The following is a 22,485-nucleotide window of genomic DNA, read 5'->3' as shown; positions in this document are numbered from 1 at the left end:
TTGCGTGTTCTCCCCGTGTCTGCGTGGGTTTCTTCAGAGTACTCTTGCGTTTTCCCATAGGCCAGAAACAGTTGTGAATGTGAGTGTGAATGGTTGTCTGTTTTCTGTGTTAGAGCTGTGATCCAGGGTGTACCCCGCCTCTCCCCTGTGACAGCTGGGATTGGCTCCAGCCCCCCACCCACCCATGAAAACACCACCACTCTCAACTGGATGGATGAGCGGTTGAGAAAACGGATGGATCAATGGTTGTTGGTATATATAATTAAATGAAATTAATAAAATAATGACTTATTCTGACAATATAACGTGATCAAAGTAAGGGATTCACACCAGATAAAAGAGAAATATTTGATCGACTCGTGAAGAACAATCTACACATAAACCAATAATATATCGATCATCATCGGTGACTCGTGAATTCAAAGCAGTAGTCTCATGTTACTGCAGGGTACTCTTAAAAACTTCAACTTGCCGGGGAGTATTTTACACAATTGTACTAGTACTTCTCTGCAACAAAGGATTCTCCCAGCTCTGCTCTGGTGCGCCCCTCCCCATCCTCCTCGCCACTCCTCCTCTTTCTTCGGTGTATAAAGCCGGACTGTCCTGGTCCCTGTAGGGACCGAGGGCTGCAGAGAGGGAAGGAGGAAAAAGCACAGGAAGAAAGAGAAGAAGAAGCACCAGCAGCAGGTTTTACCTCCAGAAAGTGAAGATGAATGTGTGCGCGCTGGCCCTGGGTCTTGCCCTGGTTCTGACCGCGTGTGTGGCCCGGTCTCCGTTCCAGGCGGTCCTGCAGCACAGCCGGATCAGAGGCCGGACGCATGGGTGAGGTTTTTTTCTTTTTTTCTCTCCTGAATCTAAGTGACCCGAGCCGAGCCTGGTCCTGCCCGACTGAACCTCAACTACTACTGAGCTGATCAATAGAAATGATCAGAGTGATCGATAATCTGCGGGAGTGTCAGTACTCTGGTCCTTTAGTCACTACACTAAATGTACTAAAACTTCAGCTTTAATAAAGAAATAAAAGTCCCGGTTTGGAAACAAAGTATGAAAATAAAAGTACTTCATTACGCAGGAACATGACGTGTATCGAATATTTTTACTGGAGAAATAAAAAGATTCCTTCTAAGGGCGACTACTAGAAAGTGACTGAATTTTATTGATTGATTCGTCATGAATATACTTATTTGCTGCAAATGAAAAACAGATGTTCTGCTGATTTTTAATCTAGTTCGTGTTGTGCAGCTTTTTTCTGCACTACACCTCAGCTAAAATATTCATTTTACTCACATCTGTCTGACGGTTGTTTCTTATGGCCTCACTGTGCAGGGAAAAGCGCGTATCTCCATATTTGGACAATGGTTGTGATCAAGTTTATTCAAGAACTACCACTTCACGTTTTCCTCATGATCTCAAAGCGTATAATGCACTCCTCCAAAGCACAACTGGAGAATTGAAAATCAATAAAGCAACTATTAAATGATCAGAGATGATAAAAGGACAATTAAAAAAAAATTTTAGAAATAGTCGGAAGGAAGTCGCTGACTTTTTGAGCATCATCTCCTCATGTGATTGGTTCAATGTGTCTGTTTGTTAGCAGGACTGCCTTTAAAGTTCTGGATGGATTCACTTGATGGGTTTTTGTTAGAGGTGGAGCTCTGGCCAACTCAGGTGATTAATGTTTCGAGTCAGTCCACATCTAGTCATTCTTCACTGTTGTGGGATGTGACATAATTGAATATTTGTTGTCATATCTTCACACTTCATACAAATACAACTGAAATATACACACAAAAAGGGAGACATCCTGGTTCTTCTGAAGAAAATATGAAAAAACTAGCCCAGCTCCAGATATCCATCTGAATCCAGGGTTTCAATTCGTGCCAGGTGTGGTGGTAATTTTCATCTCTCACTGGAGTGACACGGTTTCTTGTTTCTTAAGCGAAGGATCTGAATTCTTCTTTGTGTACTGCAGTACGATATTAAATATCCATGGTTTTGGGGGGGGGGGGGGGGGGGGTCAGGGTTTAAACAGCTGGATTTCCTTCACAGACAGGAAACCAGTGCCAGCCTGAGCGAGTCTGTGTGAGTGTAAGCCGAGAGTCAGCGTGTGAGGGTGTTACAGTGATCCGGCTTGTACTCTGTACTGGTTGATATAATCTGCCATAACTCTTCATGTTCAATTTAAGTTAATTTCTATACCTAAGCTGAAGACCCTACGATGTTAGAGAAAGAGCTCCAGCAATCAGTCATCGACCATTTGACAAAAACCAGTGCCAAAACCTTTATAAACGACGGCAGTTTCACTTTTAAGTTTAGTTTCCATCAACTTTAATGACCTCAACTTTTAGAAAAAAGTTTTTCTTCACGTGTTCTGTTTTTTGTTTTTTGTTTTTAACAGCTATAATAGGTTTACAAAACGATCATAGAAAAGTTCTCAGAGGAAAAAACTCCCGGTTTCACTGTCACCCTGACTGGAATTGAAAAAAGCGATGTAAACTGTGTTCATGTACAAGGACAAATGCATTTTCCTAAATACTTCACATCTGGCTGTGAGCCCAGGCTGGAAGGGAAGAAGGGCAGACAACATTTTCTTAGTTACCAAACTAGAAACAACACTTCAGAAAACGGTTGCTTACTTGGTTTCCGCACAGAAGAATTACCTAATATCAGACCTCCTCCTCCTCCTGCCTTCTCCTTCTGGCTCCTCGATGGATATAATCACATGGGTCAGCTAGTGGGAACTGTAAGGTGCCATTACGTAAATCCTCATTTGGATAAACAGCTTTTTCAATTCGGGTCAACAACGTGACAAATTCCTAACCTGCAGAACTCAAACTGAGATCATTTTAATCATTTTGACGGTTGTTGCAGAGGGATCAGCCCTGCAGCCATGAACGATCTGCTCTTTCATGTATTTTACTGCTCTGTTTGTCCTTTATGTTCTGAGTTTGGGATTTCTTTGTGGATGATTTATGGTATAGATTGTTTTGCTTATTAGTCATGCGTGTGTGTGTTTTGCACAGACGCCTCGGGAGACAGCCAGTGCAAATTAGCTTAGGCTCTAAATTGTGTGGTGTGGTTCGTCTTAATATTTATCCCTATGCAGACAGAACAACACACAATGAAACGATATGCATGCCGACTGAGATCACAACATTGTGCTTGAGTGAGTTTGAGTGTTTTTCTTAATTGGGGATAATTATGTTTACCAGAGTTGGTATGAACTGAATTTTTGACAGTCCCAGTTTATCATTTGTGAAACCTATGGCTGTCAGTCTGTTTCAGTTTATGAATTGATGACTCAAATACTTTGATTTAGACTTTTAACAGAGCTTCTACGTGTCTCTGCTCTCACGCTTAGGATTAGCGGTTTACTTAAGCCGACTGTCTCTGTATGTTGGAAATGAAAGTGGTTAATAAGTATAAACATTTGAATTAAAATAAAATTTTCCTCTTTGTCTCTCTTCTGTTTCAGACCCAATGTTTGCGCCATGCAACAGATTAAAGGCACCAGCAAGAAATATTTCACCAACTGCAAACAGTGGTACCACCGCAAGATCTGTGGCAAACCCACGTAAGTCCCACCGACTGCACTTTTTGCCATATTTACCATTTTAAATACATTCTTAGTTTTCCTTAAGAAGCAGAGCACAGGTCGACTGCTTCTCACTTTTGGTTACAACTGTGGTTCTGAGTTGATTTTTGTATTTGATTTCACCCCAATCTGTTAGTTTGACTTTAGTTCTGCTAAAAAGAGAGAGTTTGTATTCAGATGACAGAGAAATGTCCTTCTCCCTAGGTGTACTTGCCTCTTACATAACCTCAGAATAAAAAGAGCGAAGCACAAACTTCAGAGTCAGTTTACATCTGAGGCTGAGACTCCACTCCCAGTCTCATGAGTTCATTTAAAGGACACGTGCAAACATATACATTGACTTTTCTGATATATTTCACTTCCTTTGGAGTCCTCAAGTCTAAGTCTAAAGTCTCTCGAGTTAGAGTCCGAGTCATTAATTTAAGTCCAAGTCAAGTCTGAATTCCTTCAGTGTTTCCTACCTAAAGCTTCATTTCAGATCAAATAAGGTTGAAACACAGAACTCAGTCCCCAAACTGCGGTAATGATGTTCTTCAAAGTATATAAAGCAAGTTTTTAATTTATTAAAAACACTTATTCATCCTTTGAAAAGTGAGTTTAGCTTGTAAAGTCGTCCAGAGAGTTTCTGAAAATTATTTAAACTGCAATGAGGGTAGCTCTGAATTACAGTCATGCCAGTTTAAAGTCACATAAGGATACGACGCAAGGACAAAGTAGATGTGAAACTGAAGCTTCCAGCCTTATAAACAGTAAAATGTTTATATTATTTCGTAAGGACTGCAGAGCACATCCAGTGTTTCCATGTAAGCTGCAGCGATGATGGCTGTAACCATTGCCAGTAATAAACCAGAAGGCAGAATGATAAACAGCATCCAGTGTCCTAAGAGTGAATCCAGATACCTGCCTATGAATCACACTGTGGTCCAGAATAGGAAAACAAAGTCCTCTTCACTTAGCTTTATTTTACAGAGCATAGGAATATGATCATAACAAGACTTTTAACGTAAGGCTAGTCTCTACACATTCACTTGATAAACAAAAGATCCCTCCCAGGTGAATGGCAAGACGCTGTGGGGTTGCATTAGGAAGGGCATCCAGTGCATAACTCTACCAAATCAAACGTGGAGCTACCTGCTGTGGTAGCCATTTCTGTCCAAATCTGCCAAAACATGCCCACATATACCTTTTTTATTTTTTGTTCTGCTCTGACAATGACATAAACTAAGTTCCATCTGTATTTGGTACCAGTTTTAGATCACAGACACCCTGATAAAAGAAACTGAGGCTATATATACACTCATAGTCACTGACAACAGTCAAGATAAGAGAAACAGGTGGGCAACAAGAAACAGCTGAAACTAATCAAAACAAACACACGAGGGAAGTAAAACTGAATACAAGACATGAGAGATACTTTAAAAATAAAAGAAGTGCCTCTATGTGGCTGTAGCTCAGGAGGTAGAGGTAGAGTGATGTACTAAAGTTAGTGGTTCAGTCCTCCAGTCTGCATGTCAAATATCCCCAAGTTGGTCTATTGCATCCACTGAAGTGTGAATGTTAGATAGAAAGCACTTATATTTTTCTTTTTAAAAAGTGATTGGTGAATGAGCCAAGTGGTATAAAGTGCTCTGAGTGCTCAGGTAGTGTAGAAAAGTGCTATATAAGAACTGTCCGCTTATCATTTAAAGAAGATAAAGACTTGGGGAAGAAAGAATAACCTAAACAAAAAGAAGGAAATATTACTTAACCCAGGAATACAAAGCCCAAATCCTCAAACCACAAAAGTCCTTAAAAGTGACTAAAACCTTAAACAGCAGCAAACTACAAGACTTAATCTAAACCTCAAAATGACAGAAACCAGTTTGTTCTTAATAAACTCATCTCTATTGATGCATCCATGTAAATAAAGTGAAAGCCTTTTTGTTGTTGCTGTTGCTGTAAGTGTCTATCAAATCCAAGTCTTTGATCAAAGTTGAGGTCATACACTGGAAATCAGGCAGTATAGTAAACAAGTCTGTCAGGTGAAAAGCATCCACAAACAGGAAAGACCTCATGCACATCATCTGAACATTAGGAACACAAGAGAATGCACATAAAGTTTGAGAGGAAATTTGGGAGTGGAAAAATCAAATACTGTTGATTTTCTTGGCTTTTTTTGTCACGAGGTCAAGTTGGCCAGTCAGACAAGTCATTCCAGAACCATCCACAAACACTTGGATTAAAACCAACTTCACTTAAGAGCTGATTTTTCCCATTTGAGCTCCATGAGTGCCGAGAAACAGACTGCTTTTTTACACCTGCTTTTGTGAGAACTCATCTCATTTGGCCTAAAGCTAAACCTGAGCCCAAGTGTGAACAGTTCTAAAGTGAGGGCCAGAAAGCCCTAAAGTCTAAAACTGAAACTCGTCCTCACAGGAATAGACAGACACAGCACTCTGCTTTAATCCTGTCCAGCTCATGAGATCTGCAGCACAGCTGGCCTCTGCTGCCTCATTAATAATGTGGGTGTGTGTCTCTGACTGTAAACCACTGAAATTTACTGTCTGCATTTACTTCCCACCTCCATCTTCAGCCCAAAGAGGAAAAACCTTTCTGAACGTTAAACGCTGCATTTGATTTTTATTTTAAATCCGGATTTCTGCTTGGTATGTGTTTGGAAGGCGCTGCAGAGGAAACGTGCTGCTAAATCCTAAAATCCTCCCAGACTCTTTCTATGGGCACATTCTTGAGTGAAACGCAGCTGGCTGCGGAGTGTCCCTGCAGAGCTGTGAACATGAGGAAGGTGACAGTGGGTGAGGAAGATTTAAAAGACAGGAGGCTTATTTTTCATGCATGTGTTTATACAGACAACACTGTTTAACAGGAACACAGTGATACAGTTTACTTATGAAGCAGCAGTTGCAAATGCTGAATCAAAATGACAGAACACATAAACAGGGATTTGGACTTGAAGCCTCTGCAGTGATAACAACAGCTTTTCTCCTGATTAATCTACATAACATTCATCACTACAGGCATTAAATCTCACTCAGAAAAACTAAACTCTGAGTTATATCCAGTAGCCAGTTTAGCAAAGCAGTAATCAGCTGGACACATGAAACTAAATATGATTTAAAGGCTGTTTAACCACATTTATTCAGTCCACTCAAGCTTTCCCCAGACTTTATTAGCTTCTCTTTTTCTAACAAACTCAAACATGAACATCAGTGTTGATTTTTAAATCTGAACATTTGCAACTTGTCAAGCCTCTGACAGCACATTTTACCAAACACAAACACCCACTGTCAGTGTGAATGCATTCATGCCTTCAAAATGTGCCAGCAGTTTGTTTGTTTGCTGCCACTTTAAACTCAGCTTTGGTCCAATATGTAAGAGGAAGGTGATGGATGTTGTGGAGAAATGAAGATTTCTCGACGGGAAAAACTAAACTGAGACAAAAAAAAATCAACAAAATACAAAAGAAAAAGAAAAACTACCACCAAAACAGAGTACACAAAGTCAGAAGGTATGTGGTTAATGTTGTAAAAGCGTCTATTTGAACCCAGACAGGGTTAAAGTAGCACCACAAAGGAGCAGTCAGAGGAGATTTATATCTGCAGTCGTTTAGATTTACTGGTAAAACTCTGCTCTGGGACCGCCCCACCTTTCCGTGTGTAGCACAAAGAGCCTCTCACAGATCAGAGCAGGCGTCAGTGACAGCAGATATGATGCTGAAACAAGAAAAGAGGGTTGCAAAACAGCTTGCAGAGGCATAGTAAGTGTGTGTGAAGTATTTAAAATCAAAATAGATGAAAAAGTGGATTTGTGGAAGGGTATCAGCTAAGTCATCAGCTCGTGTGGGCTCAGATCAATTATCAATGAGAAATACTTTATTTATTCCATATTTGGGGAGATTCTTTAAATTAGATCAGCAGATCGTGGCATCCCTGAACTCACGTTATAACGCGAGTTCTTAAATCGGAGTCTAAAAATATTAATTCGGACATCTACTTTTATTTTTAAATGGAACCTGAATCTTGGTGTCCTGGGTGACTCTTCCATCCATCATCTCTCCATGAGCTCTGGACGAGGAATGCTTCACATGTTAGAATTATTGGAGCATTTAGTCTGGATTTACACAGATGATGATAAAAATAACAATTTTAAAACCTTTTTGGTCTTTGTCGCTCTAATTTTTAATATTCAGCAAGCCAGATAGAAGAGCTAAATATCAGCCCTGTCTCTGGTTAATGTCTTTTTATTTGCCACAGTCTAGTATCAGCTGATCGGTTATTGGTGCGTGTTGAATTCAAACCGAAGGCGTTGGTGTTTCTGTCACAGATTTATCATGAGGCAAACTTATGGAAATGTCCGCTTCAGCAGTTTAACAGACAGCATAAGAAATGATTCATAACTTTGTTTGCAATGTTTCATTTACTTCTTCTTTCTTCTACTGTAATTCTTCTTAGTTAGTTTCTGTTCCCTCATCTTCTTCATCTCTCAGCCTGCTCCACTATTTTCTTCTCCCGTCTTGTATCTGAAGATGATCCTCCTCCTGTCCGCCACCTCTTTCTGTCTCATACTGTTTTCATCTCTCCTGCTTACTCTGTGTATTTATTCATGCATTTGTGAGGCTCGTCCTGTGTGTTTGTGCATTTCCTGTCCTGAATGTGTCCAGTCAGGATGTTGGACACAGCCTTGACGCAGCTCACAGTTCAGCCTGAATGTTTCTCACAAACAGATTCTTTCAGCTGGCAGCAAATAGGACAGAAAGAGGAAGTGAGACTTTCTGTGGACATTTGTAGGAAGTGAAGTTGCTGGAGGACCCTGACGCCCCATGCACACAAATCTTACAACACCCACAGTGTGGGTGTGGAAACACTGAGCTCTTATCTCTGACAGTTTAGTTGGATTTACACTGGTGGGGCATTTTGAGTCTAACAGTCATGTCTTTGTCTCTGCGGCTTTGGACCCGTGGGTTTCTGTGGAGGAGGATCCGGAGGTTAGAGGTCAGCAGAAGGAAGACTCATAACTCCCATCGTAATTCACTACAACCCCCCTCTGAACCCCGGGTCCTCAAAGTACCCTCTGTCTGTCAGACACTAATGCCACATCTGTTTCTTTAACCCTAAGTAATACTGCTAATAATAATAATAATACTTACAATAACAGCACTGAAGTAACCATCTTATTTATGTTATAAAGAACAAAAGATCAAAATATGCAGTTAAAGGAGGTAAAACTATCCAAGTCAACAGGTTTTCAACTGAAGGAGGCAGCTGTGCAGATTGTGAGAGTTCATTCATTCCACAGTTTAGGAGCTAAAACAACAAAAGCAAAATGCGTTAAAGGTTTGGAGTCAAACTGCGAGAAGAGACTTTGTGTCAGCCTACAACTGCTAAAACATGGCTCAAAGGTCAGAGATGTAGCCTGGAGATGTTTAAAGCTCAGCAGCTGGGTGAGATCTGATGGGGGGATTTCACTCTGGTCTACATATCTTTATCACTGTTACATTACTTTTGTCCCTTTGATCTTCTTGCTGTGATTTCTTATGTGTCAGAACTTTTTATAATAGTGCACAGAGGTCTGGTGTCCAAAGTTATTCGCTGATCTTTTGCTACCCAACCTAGTCTTGATAATTATTATGAAATCTGAGAGCTTTGAGGACTTTCCAGATCCTTGTAGCCTTTGGTAGCTTCCAGAGCTCCACAAGTTTTGAGAACTTCAAAGACTTGAGACCTCTGGTAGCTGTTAGAGGTCCAAGAACTTTAAGAGCTCTGAGAGCGTTGATCACTCTGACAGCTCAGACACCTTCAAGGGCTCCACTAGCTTTCAGAGCTTCAAAGGTTCAAGCTCACTTCTAGCTTTGAAACCTCTGAGAGCTTTGGTAGTTTTTAGAGCTACAAGATTTTTTAGAAGCAATTTAGTATAATTTTCAAATCCTTTATTTGTAAAATGCAAAATAAAACTGAACTTTCTGTCCTTTTTGCCCACATAATAAGGCATATAGCGGTACACACTGATGTACACATGAAGTTTGGAACGCTTGACTATGATTTGAGCTGTGTTATGTTTAGACTTTGATTATTGGGAATGTGTGATGTGGTTTGTAGAGTCTGGATTTAAACTGTTAGCTGTTAGCTTGTCATGACTGACTTATTCAGAGTTTTTATTGAGATGTTAATAAAATCAGTGATCTTGCACCTGTGCGGTGTATATGACACAGAATTCGGTCAGAAGATTAGATTTCTGGCTCTTAAATATTGTGTAAAAGTATTAATTTTGTAGAAAAAAAAATCTAGATCATTAACAGGCATTTTTGTTAAATAAAGGGCATTTCATTTAGAATTAACTAGCACACGTTTATGTACCGCACCCTCACAATAACCAAGCTTGTGTAACTCGTCCCTTAATTGCCTCACTGTGGTGTCTAACTTTAATTCATCAGCTTTAGTTAATAAAAGTTTCTCAAAGACAAAATTTGTACGTGTCCACCTTGTTTTTACATTCTGGAAATGACTTTTAATCCCTGATGAAACTTTTCTCAGGCTTTTCATGGCTGGCAGTTTCATGTTTGAAGCTTCCTCTGACAATCTGAAGGATGACGTGCTGCTGACTGATGTGAAAGCATTTCTTTTTTAAGGTTTTCATCGAGCAGCTCGATCCCGGCGGCAGAATTACTGCAACCTTGCTCTGTTTGTTTTGTCATAAATCCACAGCAGCCATCTTTACTTATGTGGAGAACAAAAGGGACCTGAGTTTCCATCTGCTTTGATAATCAGTCCAGTGTGTGTTTGCGCACATTAACACACACACCATCAGTAGCTGCTCTTCACATGTTTGCACTTATGTGATGAAGGCTGCGGGAGCTTTGGGAGCTTCCTTTTTCTCTTTGTCGACGTTAAACTTTATTATAGAGGACCTGAGAGCAGAAATAAGACCTCTGTCCGCAGACGGTTTAAGTGTTAATATGGAGCAGTGACTGGTTGGTGGTCCTGGCTTCACTGAAAGATTCGTCCACTAATCGCTCTGTTAAAACAAACACAAGAAACTCAGAAATTCATAATGAGATTCCTCCATCAGGGGACTCTTCCCATCAGGAAAATTTATATATTTAATAAATTTGCCAGTCAACCTTCCAACAATTGTTGACTCGTAAAGCTGAAGAAAATACACATCTGATGTTTATAGACTCAGAACGTCTCAGAGAGAGGACATAGTGGAGGAGCTGACACAGGAGGAAGTTTAGGAAATTGATTTTTATAGAAGAATTCAACTGCTGGCAGACTGATCAATCAATGATTTATCTCCAGCTGCAAATTAAAAAGTTCCCATGTCATGCAACATAGAGGCAGGCTGACACAAAGAGGTTGGCTTATACATGCAGGATAAATATTAAATATTAAAGCGACACAGGTGGTTGTAGCTGCTGGCTGTCTGCTAGGCTTCACCTCAGCTAATCTGCTCTCCACCTTCTACATTCTAACTACGGTGTTCAAGACTCAAGACTTAATCTTTGGCCCACTGTTATTTCCAACGTATTTCTAATACATGTAGCTAGAGCTTTCATAATGATAGTATTGTCACTGTCACTGTGTGTCATTGTTATGTCCCTCTGGAATTCAACCCCAGCAAACTGCTCGATAAACAGACTGACCAAGAAGTTTTCTCCAGTTTTGATTCTGTCTTTTATAAAACAGTCTTTGAAGACGACATTCAAATAAATGAAGAATTACTCTGTCATACATGTAATCAAAGTATTTGTCAGAGCTGAGAAGCTTTTTTAGTGAAGGTTGTTGAGCCAACGGTTGATTTTTTTCCCCCGCTGAATTATGTTCATTTGCTCTCATTTTAAAAGACACTGACTATTATGGGTATGCAGTCTTCTTCACTACCTTTGCAGTGACATAATAGTTCAAATCTGCTTTGGTTAAGTCTTAATCACCCTCAAGCTGCCGGTTAAACTGAAACTAGTAATGTTCATGTCCAGAACTATTCAAACTGCAGTCGAGTTGCCACTTTTCTCTTCATAATGACCTTTTATTTTGTAGTGGACAGGAAGTGAGGAGCTGGATGGGGGCTCCTGCCCTGGTTTTAGTGTTTTTCCTGGCAGTGGGTGCAGGTTTCCTTTCAGACGTCTAGTCTGGTTGCAGATTCTTCTCCTCTCTGAGGAAATGAGCTTTATGAGCCCAGACGGCGGAGCCACATTTATTATGGAAATCTCAACAGGAAGTCCTGAAAGCTCCATTCAGGCTGTACGCTTCATTGCAGCCCACATGTGCCTGTAGCTGAAGTAACGTTCTGAGATTTTTCCAGCAGACAGACCTCCACAGGTCCTCCTGGTCCCACAGTTACTGCTTGTAAATCCTGCTCAGTGGGTGCACTTCCCAGAGTGACCACTAGGTACACTAGGTAATCAGAGTCAGAATCCATTATTAATCCCTGTCACTCACAGGGTAACCCAGCCATAAGCCATACTGTTCTTTCTCCTTATTTTTTTTTTTACATCCAGACCATAATTTATAAAATAAACTGTGTTTTTTGGATTTTTTAAAAGATTTTAAATCTGACACCATAAACTTGTCACCAAAGCATTTCTTAATTTCCTCCTTTCTCAGACAAGTTTATGTTTATAATGCGAATTCCAATTATTTTTAATTGTTTTTCAGACATAGAGGAACCTTCTGCCCACCATGAAGAACAGATTGTGGACAGACTGCGAATGTGTTGGTGCAGCGACGAAAAACAGTCCCATACATACAGCTTTACAATGAGTAGGAATAGTAGATGTGCTGCTTCCACTAATGTGTGACATGTAAATCTAGCACACATAACATGATCTGCATGTCATGACTGAAAAACTCTTCAGTCAGTGAGAAACTGGAAAAAATCAGAGGGCAATTAAATGCTCTGGATGCAGAATAATTTTTCTGGTGGAATACACTTCAAACTGTGAATCCAAAACACTCAGGGAAACACAAAGCCTTTCCTTGTCTGTTTTTCTTCTCTTTTCCATAATTTGCAGGCAGCATGTCACTCACCTCATCCACTCTGTGTCCAAATGAGTCATGTTTGGGCGCTCAGAAAAGGGTCATCAGCAAAATTCAGTGCTCACCTGTCCCACTGGATGATATTGGCTGTAGTACAGCAGCGTGATTTTTCTCTGGCTAATATTGTGGCCTCAATAGGTCCGACTTTTCCAGTGATTATCCAGAGGGTGTGCCCATTCTCTTTTGTCTTCTACATACAAATGCTTATTTAAATAGGTAGATTGGTGTCATTTGTACATAGGCACACTGAAGAGCCACCAAACAGGCACACATGGAAGGATGATGTTCCTATCATATTGCCATTCCACTATCTTATACTTTGCCTTCATTCAGCACTTTGACATAATCCAGCAAAGAGTTGAGCTGCCTCTGATTCAGATCCAGCTCTCTCAAAGTCTAAGTTGCTTTTGAAGACATCTTTGGTTTCAGAGTTCCCCTTTTAGCTTGTGTTGTACAATATTAACTCCTTCCATCTGATGACTTACTCAGGCTGAAAGATGTGTAGGTCTTCCATTCAGCTAAAGCCATAATACAGATAGTTTTTTGTCTTTTCTTTAGATAAACTAGTGGTTAGTGTGCAAAGTACTGATGCAGTAAACAAAGGTGGGTCTTCAGCTTTGTAGAAGCTGTTGTTTTCCTGGACAAACAGGTGGGTTTTGTTGAGTCAGGTAAGGGCTGATTGGTTACTGGAGCTCTTTTTTTGTCATTTCATAAGACCACTTGCACTACCTGCAGACTCTCAGGTCTGCTCATGCAGCTCGTAACTTTATTAGCATAATTACTGTCAGACAGGAATTTATGAGTATCCTGTAGCAGAAACCCTACAGACAAGTTACGAGCTCCTGATGCGGCAGAGAGTTTTATAGAGAAACAGGAACATGAAGTCTGACATGAAGCCTCTGCTCTGACGTCAGGGAATACAAGAAGGTCTACAAGAATCCTCATGTTCTCCTGTGTTTTTATGTGTTCTCTGCAGGGTGATCACCTATGAGTGCTGCCCTGGTTATGAGAAGATTCCCGGGGAGAAGGGCTGTCCTGCAGGTATGACCTCTCACCCCTTACACTAAATATGTTTAAAACATCTGTTGGGATTTTACTGCAGAGAGTCATCAGCTGGGTTTGTTTATGTGCACCATTGCAGCGCTGCCTCTTGTGAACATCTACAGCACTCTGGGCATGGTTGGCGCCTCCACCACTCAGATGTACTCTGATCGAGCCCAACTCAGGGAGGAGATCGAAGGTCCAGGAAGCTTCACCTTCTTCGCCCCGAGTAACAAGGCCTGGGAATCTCTGCCAACAGTCAGTACACACTCACACACTTTTACTGCAACCTCGCGCTCCTTTTGTGAGGAGCAATCAGCGATGGTTCTCCTGCTTAACTCATTGTGTGTCGTTTGTTGTCGTTTTCCAGGAGATCCTTGACGCTCTGGTGAGCAATGTGAATATCGAGCTGTTAAATGCTCTTCATTACCACATGGTCAGTCGCCGGCTAACCTCTGAGGAGCTGAAGCACGGATCCACCTTCTCCTCCATGTACCAGGACGCCCCCGTCCATATACACCACTACAGCAATGGGGTGAATGAAGACATACTATTGTTATCCTGTAACTCTGGCACAGGAATCAAGTTTAGCTGTCATGATAACATGAATATAGACCAGAGAAATTTGTAATTAATGTGAAACCACCGCAGGAAGAATCATTAGCTGAGACAACCGACTTTAGTCAGGGTTCTGAGTATTGATCAGCTAAGCTATTGCTCTCCCTTCTCCACAGAGGACTTTGGTCAGCAGTTCCAGTGCTTGTTAGGATACTTTTTTTTTTTTTACCAGACTGTCTCCAGGCTCAAAACTGAGGCTGTATGTACAGTCTTGCTCTGAACATCATTATTATCTTACATTAGGTATCATATCACGTGTATGATCATCAATGTATGATCATACACATAACTGTTAAAGGCGTAACACAAATATTTGCAGTAACAACACATTAATACATTTTCTTCTTATATCTACAGATTGTGACTGTGAACTGCGCTCGTCTGGTCAAACCTGACCAACATGCCACCAATGGCATCGTGCACGTGGTTGACCGCGTCATCACAGCCATCTCCAACAACATGCAATCAATCATTGACATTGATGACGACCTGGAGACTCTGCGTGTAAGTCCATTGAATTTAAAATCCTTTTGTTGTTTTAAACCTTTGGAAAAAATTGTATTAAAACAGCCTACGAAATTAGAAATACCTGCTTATCTAAAAATATTTAAATGAAGTTGTTACATGAACGGCTAAAGGAACTGTAAAAGTTGTGTAACAGCTGGTGGAACATCAGCCAGCTAATTAGGTTCATTAGTAACATGACTGGGTATAAAATGACTATCACAGAGAGTTTCACCAGGCTGTGAAACATAGCAGGGGCAAATACCTCAGCAGTTTAAGAAGAACATTTTTCACCATAAAATGACAAAGAGTTTGATTCCATCACAGTAAATCATTAAAATATATCACAAGGTAAAGTATCAGTAAAAATTCTAAAGTCCCATGAACTCTCCTTCTGAATCTAAGGTCTACCCCATTAACTGGACCTGCTAGTCCATAGTTGCTGTTGCAGACCTCTATGGGACATTGTGATGGACCGAGTTGAAAAAGCAGGAGGAGTCACAGGAATTATTACAAAAATAGGGTTTTCATTTGTGAACCCAACCCAAAAATTATATTTACAAAAGTCATAAATGTTGAGCTCATAAAAGAGGTCAAAGAAACAAAACTCAACTCAGGCAAAGACTGCAAACTTAACAAACCAAATGACTGCCCAAACAAACATAAATGACCTCCACATGAAATTACACACGAGGGTATATATAATGGCTGATCAGACCGTTGAGACACGAGGGGTAACTAAACAAAACACAATCATAAGCAGCAAACAATGCAGTACAGTCTTGTTTGTTAATAAACTAAACACCAAAGAAGGAAATCAAAACTACTAAACCCTAAACTAAACTCAAACATTTAATTAAGTAAATGGTAAATAGCCTGTATTTGCATAGCGCTTTACTAGTCCCTAAGGACCCCAAAGCACTTTACACAACCAGTCATCCACCCATTCACACACTGGTGATGGCAAGCTACATTGTAGCCACAGCCACCCTGGGGCGCACTGACAGAGGCGAGGCTGACAGACACTGGCGCCACCGGGCCCTCTGACCACCACCAGTAGGCAACGGGTGAAGTGTCTTGCCAAAGGACACAACGACCGAGACTGTCCAAGCCGGGGCTCGAACCGGCAACCTTCCGATTACAAGGCGAACTCCCAACTCTTGAGCCACGAAGTACAACTACTTTATTTGTAAATTAAAGAAAACACACATTCACCCTTCAGCAGGAAGTGGTGGTGCGGTCCAGTTATCCCTCTTTGCATTTAGTTGTTTCAAACCCTGGCCACCGATGCAAGCTGCCGTCAAACATGAAAGAAGAAGAAGAAGAAGAACCCTGGCCACCACCTTTTGTCTGGCAATTTAGAGTGTGGCCATGGGTATGTTGACACTGGGGAAAAATCTTTTTCACAGAAGTTGTTTCTTATGTCAAAAAGACATTTTTAACCACATGCTCCACAGTAACAGATTCTGGGTGACTGCTGTCCATATCTGTCACATACAGAAAACAATTAGAGAGCTATGAAATCCTGAACATTTAGCTTTTCTACAGCAATAGGTTTGCACGTCCCCAGACACTTGTAGTAGTTGTAAGTTCTGATGGAATAAGCAGCTTAAACTCTTGTCTCTGTTTTCTTGTATATCTCATTGTCTGTGTTTCAGACGGCCTTTGCTGCTGCAGGTCTCACCACCATGCTGGAGAACGAGGGTCATTACACGGTCTTCGCTCCCACCAACGACGCCTTCGAGAAGATTCCTCGGGAGACCCTCAACAGAATTCTGGGAGACCCCATAGCTCTAAAAGGTGACTGGCACAAGACACTCTGACTCCTTCTATCTGGCTCTGTTTATATTTTTAATTACTTTTGTATGCCCCCTCAGACCTGCTCAACTACCACATCCTGAAGAACATGCACTGCGCAGAGTCGATTGTGTCAGGAACACCAATGGAAACGTTGCAGGGAACCATGCTGGAGGTCGGCTGTGATGGAGAACACGTGACCCTGAATGGCAAAGCTATCATCACCAAGACGGACCAGCTAGCCACCAATGGAGTCATCCACTACATCGGCGAGCTGCTCATTCCTGACTCAGGTAATTGCACTACAAACAATACTACTAATACCACAATGCTTCACCCAATATAGGGAAGATATTGCTGCACAAGGAATCCGCACAAAATAGTCCTTCAGTAGTGGTTTTAACATAAGCACTTGGAATAATCATGGACTCAGAGTTGAATTATCACCTTCAGGTCATTGGAAGAGCTTCTGTCTTAGCAGGAGATCCAAAAAAAATCTCATGTTTATTATTTTTACAGATCTTTCAAAGTTTAGGGTCCTCACTGAGACTAAGAGACAAGATCCGTCCACTTCTTGGATCTCTACACCTGGGTGGTATTCAACCAAATCAAATTTTGGTGTTATGAAATCACACCTTGAACCAATTGATTGGGCCGATGGTGGTGTCGAGTGACTATGGGACCAATTATATTAAAATAAACCAAGTCACATTTGTCCACATTGAGTACCACTGGAAGTGAACAATGGTGGAAAATTTACAGTTACCATTTTTAGGTTAGGGTTAGGGTTACCTAAAAGGATTATTAGTTGTACCAGAGATAGTATTAATACTTCTTTGTCTCTTGCAGCTAAAACTCTCCTGGAGCTGGCTGAAAGTTCATCTGTTTCCACTGCGACCAGGATGTTTGTTGAAGCTGGTCTAACCCCCCACCTGACCGGGTCTGAGGCTCTGACCATGCTTGCTCCCCTGAACGACGCCTTTAAAGGTAACGTGTGGCCCCCAAAAAAGGCCTTTCCTGCCATCCTGTAGGGATAATCAGAAATGGGTATGAACAGCCATTGTTTCCACGTGTCTAACAGGAAGTATGACAATGACTCCCAGCATGAGAAAATTAATGAGTAATCACGTCTTGAAGGAGCAGCTGTCATCCAAGGCTCTATACCATGGCCAGGAGTTGGAGACACTGGGAGGCCTCAAACTCAGAGTCTTTGTCTACAGAAAAGTAAGAACTGACATTTCTTTACTTGGTGGTTTGTTCCACAGTTTGTTAGAGACACTTTTCAGATTCCTTGTGTCTCAGACTCAGTTGTGGTTACTAACCATAACTCTCTGTTAGGGCGACTGAACAGCCAAAAATCACAAATTCTAGAAGTGTACAGATGTGGTTAGGAGTACTTGGAATTCACAGGGTAAAGAAGCAGAGTAGTACTGTTTCATCATGTGTCAAAATACAGCCATGAGAGTGTTTAATTGGACCTGAAACAAGTTAAATATTCTGAATGCAGAACAGCCAACTGTTCAGCTGTTTGGCTGAATTGAGTGTGGATAGTTCTCTGCTGGATCAAGAGGCTGTTCACAGCAGATGTTGCTCTTTTATGTGGTTTTGTTTTATGTGATTGTTTGTGGTCAGAACAGGAAGCTGCTGCTGAAGAATCAACTTCTGATGGAGCTGCTGCCTCCGTCTGCTGCTGCCATGAGGAATCAAACCGCCTCCATCTCCTAACGAGATGCTGGTTTTCATCTCTCTTGAAAACCTCTTTTCTTTATTAACTTTAACTTGAAACATGCAGACAGAACTTTATTGAAGTAATAAATGAAACACAATAAATGCTTATTTTCCCATGATTGTTTGGAGCTGAACAGTCAGCATCACCAGTTGCTGAGTAGGCTAGCCAGATTAGTCATACCATGTCACTATTTTGGGTGATTACTTTATGTTGTGCACCCTCTACTTGGTTGGTCCTTGTTTGTATTGTCTTAGTTCTTCTTGATCTCATTATTGACTTTAACACTGTTGATCATGACATTTAATTCAAAGCCTTTATGATTTCATTGGTTCAGGTCAGAGACCTAAACTGTGATTAGTAGTTAAAAAAAATCCAACCAGGGGTTCCTCAAGGCTCACGTTTTGGCCTATCTTCAACTTGCTGATTCTCTAACCCAGTAAGACCTCTCAAGTAATCAGATGCAGATCTTTTAACGGTTCCCAGAATCAGATCTCAGCCTGCTGAGGGTGCTTTCAGCTACTGTGGTCTTGTTCTTTGGAACAAGCTGGCTGCTGACCAAAGGTCAGTTATAACTATGTCTACGTTAAAAACCTTTTTAATCTCACAAGCTTACACCTAATAAGTTGATACCTATTTGGCCTCTATCGCCCCTGTATTGAGTCACTTTGGCCTTTACCCCATGTTAGCGTTGCTGGTTCTTGTGTGCTCCCTTGCACGCTGTTAGCCCTTGTTTGGTCCCCGTTTCTCTCCCCTCCGTTGACCCTTGTTCTGCCCTTGTTAACCCCTCTCTATGTGTCAGTTTTAGTTTTTTCCTTAGGCTCTCAGAAACATACTTTGCAAAAGTCAAGTCAGATAATCGATGAATGACCAAAAAATGAACTGATTTTGTAGTGGATTAGCTGCCTCTCACACTGATGCTTTACGCATTGATACGTCCTAGCAGTAGTATTGATTGTGCTCTGGTGACACAGGATGTGAGGCGTTTGTGTTTCTGCTCGTTTCCACATGTCCCAGGTCTGGTTTGTGGGTGGTTGTCTGCTCGGTAATGAACTCTGCAGACCACATCAAGCTTCCTGCATCCCACAGTGGTTAAGTCTTTCCATACTTAACCATTGTGGGACTGTGTGTGGTGTGTTACCTCATTTAAAGAGGATATAAACCTGTCTACTTAGCCACAGAGTTACATTACACCATTAATTGTTACATTTTAATGTGAAGTATGTTTTAAGGTTTGTGTTTGACACTTTACATTGTAAAGATAAGACCAACATAATATCCTACACTAGACTCTAGAATGTGGAGACAGTAGCATGAAAAAATTCTTAGTCATCTGTGATTCCCTCAGGCCTGTAGTCAGGTTTCCTCCGCAAGTCAACAAACATTACAGAGAAGAAGCTTTAGTTGGTCAGGTTTTTTAATCTAAGCAACATAATAACTAGAAGGGTACCTTCAAAATCAAGATGGTCAAACTCAGCATGGTCAGTGTGAAGGTTAACAGGTTTCCACAACAAATATTAGATCAACAAATATATCAGAAACACTCTGGCTTGCTAGCAGTGGTATCTAAACAGTATAATAACAGTAATAATAATAACTAGAACTCGTTTTTTCTGATTCCAAAGCCCAGTGTTAGGTATTTAAACACAATTTTTTTTCTTTGTAGAACCTTTGCATCGAGAACGCCTGTATCGCTGCGCATGACAAGGTTGGACGCTATGCCACCATGTTCACAGTGGACAAAGTAATCACTCCACCAATGGGAAACATCATGGATGTCTTGAAGGCCGATGACCGCTTCATGTGAGGATCTGTACCATCTGAATCATGTTTCTCTGATGGAAAAGTACAGCAAAAACACTCCCTGTCACCTATTGGCAGTTTTAATGACTCTACAGTGCACCTTAGAGGCACAGAGCAGCAACTGCACAAACTATGATCAGTGAAAAAGGGTTTTTTGTAGTTTGAAGCTCCAAAAAAGTGAGTCAGCTGTTAGCCTAGATTATCATAAAGCTGTTAGTTTGGTGTTGCATAATGACTGGAAGCAGAGGTGTTAGTGTGTTGTTGTGTAGTTGCCATTCGAGCTAACATCATTTATTGCTGTTTTCAGCACGCTGGTCAATGCCATCCAGACAGCAGGTATGACCGAGCTTCTGAACCAGCAGAAGGTGTTCACCTTCTTCGCTCCCACCAACGATGCCTTCAATGAATTGCCGCAGGATGAACGCAACAGGCTGATGCGTGAGTTTTGTTCAACCACACAGCTTCTCTTTATTCACATTCTTAATTAATCCACATGGACAGTTTCCACACACGTGTGGAAAGCGTCTATTTTCTTTACAGCAGTTTATACTGAGAGGTGGTTTGTAGAGATTTCTCAGGGGGGCTAATTTTCTGCTCTTTGTTTGGACTGAACACGCTGAATGTTCACAAACTGTTTGTTTAATCTGCTGCACAAACAGCAGCAGCTTCCACCCTAATAAAGACATACAGAGACTCTGCTCTGATTCCAGTCATCTACTGACACGGGGCAAAGCAAGTCGTGGCTTATACCAGAGCTTAGCATGAAGAAGGAAATGAGATCAGACGCACAGTAAGAACCGTTTGTGTTTCTGTGTCCAGGTGACCCTCAGCACCTGTCAGGTGTGCTCAAGTATCACCTGGGGGAGAGTATGCTGGTGAGCGGTGGTGTCTCCTCTCACACCAGGTTCCAAACTCTGCAGGGGGAGAAGCTAGAGCTGGGCTTGGTTGGTTCAAAAACGTTATTTAAAAGATGTCGAAATCTTTTTTGTTTAAATACACAGTTTATTATTATTGATATTATTATTATTATTATTGTTGTTGTTGTTGTTGTTGTTGTTATATTTTGATTATTCATCTCTAATTTGTCTATTTTATATTTGTTTTCAATATTTTATTCAGCACTTTGTATCTTATTTCACATTTAAAGGCATATTTAATTTGTGTTGACCATAGATGTTGCACAGTATTGCTGTCTTCTTAGGAATAATCAGCGAGTCTGACGCCTTTCTTTGTCTCTCAGCGTAACTACACGGTTTACGTCAACAAAATCCCCGTGGCCGACGCTGACCTGATGGCGACAAACGGAATTATCCACGCGGTCAACAGCATCATCAGACCTCTGCGTGAGTACCGTGTTTACAACATCGAACTATGGATAAGATAGTTGTATTATTGTAGGGTCTATCTTACAATATAAAGCGCCATGCAGCCACTGATGTTGTGATTTGGCGCTGTATACATAAAATTGAAGCGAAGTAAGCAATTTTCAAATGTAGACCTGTCCTTTAAAGCTGACCTGGCGTTTTTGTGTCTTCAGCTCCAAAGGTGGACAGAGAGCAGAGCGACGGACCTGCAGCTCCTCTCAGAGCCATTCCCGCTTCCAGGGTGAGAAAGGCCTTTCTTTATGCCAAAAAACCTTTTCACAAATAATCTGAATATCACTTTTGCACCTCAAAATGTCCAAAATCCTGAAATCAGAAAGATTGATGTAATACCTGTCCTCTGATTACTGAATCACATGTTTGGGCTGCAATGCCCTCCTTTGTGTCTTGCAGGCAGACTCCAGGGGCTTCAGGAACGGTGAGTGTTTGTAATGTCTTCATGATATGTTTAGTTCCTGCTGCACGCCACTCTCATCTGAATCTGCTCTGCTTCATTCTCTGTTTCTTCAGACGATCTCTTCAATAAGGTTCTCAACAGTCACTCCAGCAAGATGATCAGCCGGAGGCAGTAACACTGCCAAGAGGGAAGACGATAAGGAGAAAAGCAGAGGCTCTCTAGAGAGGGTCAAAGGTCAAGTGTTAAATCCTCTGCTGCGTGGCCATGAGAGGATCTGAAGGTGATTTTCTGGTGTAATTCATGTCTGGAAAAGAAGAAATGTGTGTGAAGACTTTTTAAAATTGTTCCTTTTTTATTTTTAATCAAACCAATGTTGTTTTTTCTGTGCGCTGTAAAAAAAAAAAAATATATATATATATATATATATATATAACAGCTAGTTTTTACTTCCATAATTCAGAGTGTGAACTTTTGTAAAGTGTGTTTTGTACTCGTGTTGTTCTGCAGCATGTCAGAGCTCGAAGCAACCATAGAGCTGATGGTTTCTGTGTGTGTTTTTTTTTTGTAAAATAAAACCGAAAAGTGAGACCACA

The 22,485-nt window shown here is 41.1% G+C and overlaps 1 protein-coding gene across 1 annotated transcript; it reads left to right on the top strand.

Moving 5' to 3' along the window:
- Window positions 1–603: 603 nt before the first annotated feature.
- Window positions 604–22,485, top strand: tgfbi (transforming growth factor, beta-induced). Its single transcript, XM_086258659.1, has 17 exons — window positions 604–822; window positions 3,476–3,574; window positions 13,601–13,665; window positions 13,766–13,923; window positions 14,036–14,200; window positions 14,641–14,787; window positions 16,446–16,587; window positions 16,665–16,877; window positions 17,434–17,571; window positions 17,666–17,808; window positions 19,977–20,113; window positions 20,421–20,551; window positions 20,933–21,057; window positions 21,354–21,456; window positions 21,651–21,718; window positions 21,889–21,913; window positions 22,006–22,485. Exons 1-17 carry the CDS (start codon window positions 710–712, stop codon window positions 22,065–22,067), a joined length of 2,034 nt encoding a protein of 677 aa, XP_086114785.1. The 5' UTR covers window positions 604–709; the 3' UTR covers window positions 22,068–22,485.

Source organism: Aulonocara sp. 'chitande type north' Nkhata Bay, linkage group LG2 (assembly GCF_057382095.1).
Source record: "Aulonocara sp. 'chitande type north' Nkhata Bay isolate Kocher_YH1m ecotype deep benthic linkage group LG2, A_spYH_male_GT1.1, whole genome shotgun sequence".
NCBI classification, from domain to species: domain Eukaryota; kingdom Metazoa; phylum Chordata; class Actinopteri; order Cichliformes; family Cichlidae; genus Aulonocara; species Aulonocara sp. 'chitande type north' Nkhata Bay.
This window is presented reverse-complemented; position numbering and strand designations above follow the sequence as displayed.

What these genes read in the sequence shown, in the direction of transcription:
- tgfbi (XM_086258659.1), top strand. Translation starts at nt 710, where the DNA reads ATGAATGTGTGCGCGCTGGCCCTGGGTCTTGCCCTGGTTCTGACCGCG. An exon ending in AAGGCCGATGACCGCTTCAT is followed by an intron (nt 20,114 to 20,420) that starts GTGAGGATCTGT and finishes TGCTGTTTTCAG; the next exon opens with CACGCTGGTCAATGCCATCC. An exon ending in TGAACGCAACAGGCTGATGC is followed by an intron (nt 20,552 to 20,932) that starts GTGAGTTTTGTT and finishes TTCTGTGTCCAG; the next exon opens with GTGACCCTCAGCACCTGTCA.